Source organism: Ipomoea triloba, chromosome 15 (assembly GCF_003576645.1).
Source record: "Ipomoea triloba cultivar NCNSP0323 chromosome 15, ASM357664v1".
NCBI lineage: Eukaryota > Viridiplantae > Streptophyta > Magnoliopsida > Solanales > Convolvulaceae > Ipomoea > Ipomoea triloba.
In genome coordinates, this window is record NC_044930.1 from 1,278,208 (window position 1) to 1,283,405 (window position 5,198).

Here is a 5,198-nt window from a genome sequence, read left to right on the forward strand (position 1 = left end):
AATGGTTCAACAAACAGGGAAAAATAATGGTGCGTACAAGAAATCTGTCCACTTTTAGAAGTAGAATGTTAACTATTTTATATGTACATGCCGTGCGTGATTCCTACATCAAATATTACAAAGTTGCGTATTAATTAGTTAACATGTGAAGTGGTAACTGAATAGGTGAAACATGATTTTTCATATTAAAAAGTCACATGTTTAATTCTTACCAACACAATCGCTTTCAGATCAACACTCTGCATAGAGTATGACACACTGAGTATAGTTTTTGCCAATACCCCATTAAAAATATGATAATATGACATTATGAATAACTTTTTAACGTGATATAATATTTTTTAAATGCAGATAGCATTATGCAATAGTTTTTATATGAAAGTGTCCTTATATATTTAATTTGGTTCTATGTATCTATTTTGTTTCATCAACGTTAATTAATCAATTATATTGTAATTTAATTCAAAGCATCTTGCTACTAGCTAGCTAATAATTTTATATGAGTCTTATCGACAATTTGTTTGACTCTGATGGATCTACCAATGCATAGTAACGTACGATTTAAATTAATTAATATATAATGTGACTAAAGAAGCTTCGCGTACAATTTTCACAAGTCCATGCTTTTCTACTTGTTCATGTAAATCATAACATGTTACTTTAATTGATTACATAGCGTACCATTTTCATTACAAAGCATTATATTGTGCTTACCATAGTTGACAAAATCGCTAGGCATCTGAGCGACGCCTAGTGTCTAAGGCACCTAGGCGCCGATTAATCGATGTCTAGGCGCTAGTGTATTTTTTTTTTAAAAAAAAACTATTTAATTTTTTTAAAAAAAAATTTATTAAAGACTTGATAATTATAAACTATTTAATACATTAATAGTTAATACTAAAATATTAAATATTAACCTAAAAAACATCTAGGGTTTGAATGATTTAGAGTTATTTCGCTCAAAACGATGTCATTTTAAGTAAAATAACTCATTTAAACAAATAAAAAGGGAACAATATATAATCAATTGACTAGGCAGTCGGCTACTTAAACCACCGATTATGGTGATAAGCTAGGCGGCCGGCCGTCGCCTAGCGCATATGCGGATTTTTGCAACACTAGTGCTTACTCATAACTCTATTTTCTAAAATTTGATTTTTTTATATACATACTAGTTATAAAACATGTCTGCTCCTAGGTAGAAGTAGGGCAACATTTTTTTTATTTTTTTTTTCAAATTAATATGTATGCACTATGACATCATACACACACAGGATCATATGGGAACAATACCCAATGACAAAAGTGCAAATTAATATACTCAATATATCTAGATTGATTGATGACGGTAAAATAATGTAAAAAATACAGTGACATTTTATTAATTATAAGTTATATTCACGTGTGTGCGCTTTTAGTTTCCACGGATGAACAATCAATTTTTAAATGTACCTAATTACGAAAATACCATCATATCTTTTTCATTTTTCTTTAATTTTCAACCCTTAATTATTCTCACTTGAACCCTACGTATATATGTACTTGCCTGTAACCTAGCTAGCAAGAAAAAAGGCTAAAATTAAAGGTGAAAAAAAAAGTGTTGACATTTTAAATGCATATTAATACATTAGTTGTTTATTTTTTTTTTAAAGCAATTAGGCATGCATGTTTTTTTGGCATATATGTGAAATTGTATGAACTAAATGTAACATGCCTAATTATTTTTGTACCTTATAATTATTATGTTTTCGGAAGGAGTTAATTCCATTGGTTGTCTTAGATTTATAGGTAGCAATCTAACTATAAATCTAGGACTAAAAACGGAATTAACTCTTTTCGGAAGATATTTAAATGGGTTTGAGAAGGTAAAATGAGCAATAAAAAAATTGAGCAACTAGCTTAATATTAAAAAAAAAAAAAAAACGCTTGATAAATTTATTATTAAAAAATTGCGTTGGTGAACAAAAAAAATGTTAAAATTAATTGCTAAATGGTATTTTTCAAGTAAAAGGGAACCAAATGAAATTGTTGCACAAGAAATATCCCAAAGCACATACTCAACGGCCAAATGAAGCTGGGACACGACCAAAAAGGTCCAAACATGTCAGAGCTTGAAACAACAAATATTTAATACTAAATTATACTAGAAAAAATTATGTGCTACTAGTTCGATTAAAAAAATATTGATAAAAAGTGGTAAAGTTTTTGTTTTTTTTAAGAAGGGAAAAAGTGGTAAAGTTTAATTGAGAATGTATTCAGAAAATCAAATTTATGATCACCATGCCAATTCTGTTGTCGTCCAGTGGTTAGGATATTTGGCTTTCACCCAGGAGACCTGGGTTCAATTCCCGGCAATGGAAAATATAAGAATTTGATTTGATTTAGAACTCGAAAATTTATGGTGATGACCATCTAAATACATACTAAAATTATGTTTTAGCGTAAAAAATAATATATTAATTATATTATTAATAGCTAGCTTGCGGCCGGCATAGGGTTTCTGGCCTATTGTCTGACGAGAGATAGATGGGAGAAGAAAAAAGAATATGTGGCTTACCACGAAACAACGTTAACAGTGTTATTTGGGTCATCAGATAATTTGTATTGTTCTCATTAAATGTAATTAAATGAAATCCACGGTCCAGTCTGCCAGACGGGCCACTTGGGAAGATATTTAATTTACATGATTTTCAAAGTAAAAAACTGAACAAATTACAGCTCTGCCACCCTTCTGCATACTATAAATTTGCATGCATGTGTTAATACACTCCCAGTAGTCTCTCCTCTGATCAGCTTCATTACATTGCTTAATACTGTTCATTGATCAATAATGGGGATTGACTCATCACCATCTCTTCTGAGTAAAATGAAGGATAAAGTAGTGGAGACGGCCAAGAATGTAAAGAAAATTGGGAAGGACGATCCAAGAAGAATCATGCATTGTGCTAAAATGGCAGTAGCTCTTACCCTCAACTCTTTGCTCTACTATTACAATCCACTTTATGATGGTTTTGGACAGTCCGGAATCTGGGCTGTTTTGACTGTCATCCTCGTTTTTGAGTTCACTGTTGGTGAGTTTAGTTATCCTGTCAGTCTGTCAGAGAAATCTGCAGTTACTACTTCTGTACGTTTTTAAATTAGCTTCAGAAATATGATTCTTAATTGGTTTTTCTTTGTATGTTTTTAGGTGCCGCCTTATCCAAATCCTTGAACAGGAGCTTTGCTACACTCTTAGGAGGTTCTATGGGTGTTGGAGCTAAGTATTTGGCTGACATTTCTGGCGACAAAGGCGAACCTGTGGTTCTTGGTTTATTTGTTTTCATCCTAGGTACAGCCTCACAATTTTGTTTCATCCTAGGAGTTTAGCTGTTCTTTTTTGAAGTTTGACACCAGTAGTACAATAAATTAAAGATGGGAAGACAATTGACTGACTTATGATGATTTTGTTGAGTAACAACAAAACCAACACTTATTATCCCATTTTGTTATCCTAGTCGTCAAAAGACCACTAGTAAAAATCTTAGGCTGACAGGTCCAAACTAAGAAGGCTGACCTGCTCAAGCCATTAGGCAATTCCACTAGAAGTTGAATTTGTAACTTCGTGATTACTATGTTAACTCTGTCTGACCAACTTAGCTGGTATTGTCTAATTGTACCCAATAGAAGAGTAATATGATTAATAGATACAAACTTTTTATGCATATATGCAGCTGTCACATCAACATTCATGAGATTTATTCCTGGTATCAAGAGAAAGTATGACTATGGAGTGATGATATTCATCCTCACCTTCACTATGGTAACGGTCTCCGGCTATCGGACGGAGCAGATTATACGGTATGCACATCAACGGCTATCAATGGTGGCCATCGGAGGCGTGACAAGCTTACTCATTTCCGTGCTTGTATGCCCTGTATGGGCCGGAAAAGATCTTCAGAACCTCATTGCTACAAATATTGAAAAGCTTGGAAAGTCCTTAGAAGGTTAATTACCTAAACATATATATGCTACTTAAAATCTTTAATTTTATGTTTATTTAACATCAAAGTATATTGTGTCTAATTTATGGTCTGATATGACTTCTCAGGGTTTGGAAGTGCATATTTTAGGGTTCTTGAAGGTGAAGGAGGTGGCATGGCAGCATTTCCTCAAGACTACAAATCTGCATTCAATTCTAAAGCCTCTGAAGATTCATTGGTGAGAAATCTTTACATGAGAACTTCTACTCTCTTATAAGAATGTATAGGCTAGTCTTTTCATCCATCCATTTAAGATGATCTCTAGGGTAATTTTTTTTTTAAGAGGTGGTAGCTAGCATTTCTATTGTACATTTGAAAATACTTGACAATGCATTTGAAGAAAGAGTTTTTAAATGCAAAATCACTTATCAGCAAATGCACAATCAGAGATATCGATTATAAAATGCTCAATCTCAACTAAAAATAGTCTAAACTGATAGTTGAATTACACATTTATGTTTATATATTATATACTCAATACGCTATGACCTAGGTCAGTGGATTTATGGGCGGCGCAGTTTAATTAATACAAGTATATTCATGCAGGCAATTTTTGCATGGTGGGAATTTGGTCATGGCGACTTCAAGTTTCGTCATCCATGGGACCAATACTTGAAAGTTGGAGGTCTTGTCAGGGAATGTGCTTCCCATCTTCAAGCTCTCTCCAGCTACTTCAACACAGACGATGATGAGGCCACATTGTTAAGTTTTAAGAGCAAGATTGAAGAGCCATGCACAAGAATGTGCTCACAATCCACCCAGGCTTTGAAAGCTATATCATTAGCCATCAAAACCATGGAAAATCCGTCCCCGGCAATCCAAGACCACCTACGAAACTCAAAAGCCGCCATTAATGATCTCGAGGTCGTGTTCCGGAGCTCTTCATTGTCGACGGAGCAAATCTTCGACATCGTACCGTGCGCTGCGGTTATTTCTATACTGATCGACATTGTTGATTGCGTGGATAAGATTTCCAAATCCGTTGACGAGCTGTCGAAAAAAGCGGATTTCAAGAAACCAACGGAGAAATCTCCCTCGCCGGCGCCGGAGGAGCAGCGGCAGCAACCGCCGCAACAACAGTTGCTCCACCGCGGAACTGTCACACCCGTTAATGAAGAGATCAAGGTTGAAGTGGTGGCTATTACAATAGATTACACGGAACAAGATTCCCCGGAATAA

General features: G+C 34.3%; 1 protein-coding gene and 1 non-coding gene across 2 annotated transcripts; both read left to right on the forward strand.

Annotated features, from left to right (window-relative positions):
- Positions 1 to 2,288: 2,288 nt before the first annotated feature.
- TRNAE-UUC lies at positions 2,289 to 2,360 on the forward strand. The gene has a single exon. It is a non-coding gene; the product is annotated as a tRNA-Glu (tRNA).
- Positions 2,361 to 2,830: 470 nt separating this feature from the next.
- LOC116006763 (aluminum-activated malate transporter 8-like) lies at positions 2,831 to 5,198 on the forward strand. Its single transcript, XM_031247252.1, has 5 exons — positions 2,831 to 3,071; positions 3,188 to 3,328; positions 3,711 to 3,983; positions 4,088 to 4,197; positions 4,566 to 5,198. The coding sequence occupies exons 1-5, from the start codon at positions 2,831 to 2,833 to the stop codon at positions 5,196 to 5,198; spliced, it is 1,398 nt and encodes a 465-aa protein (XP_031103112.1).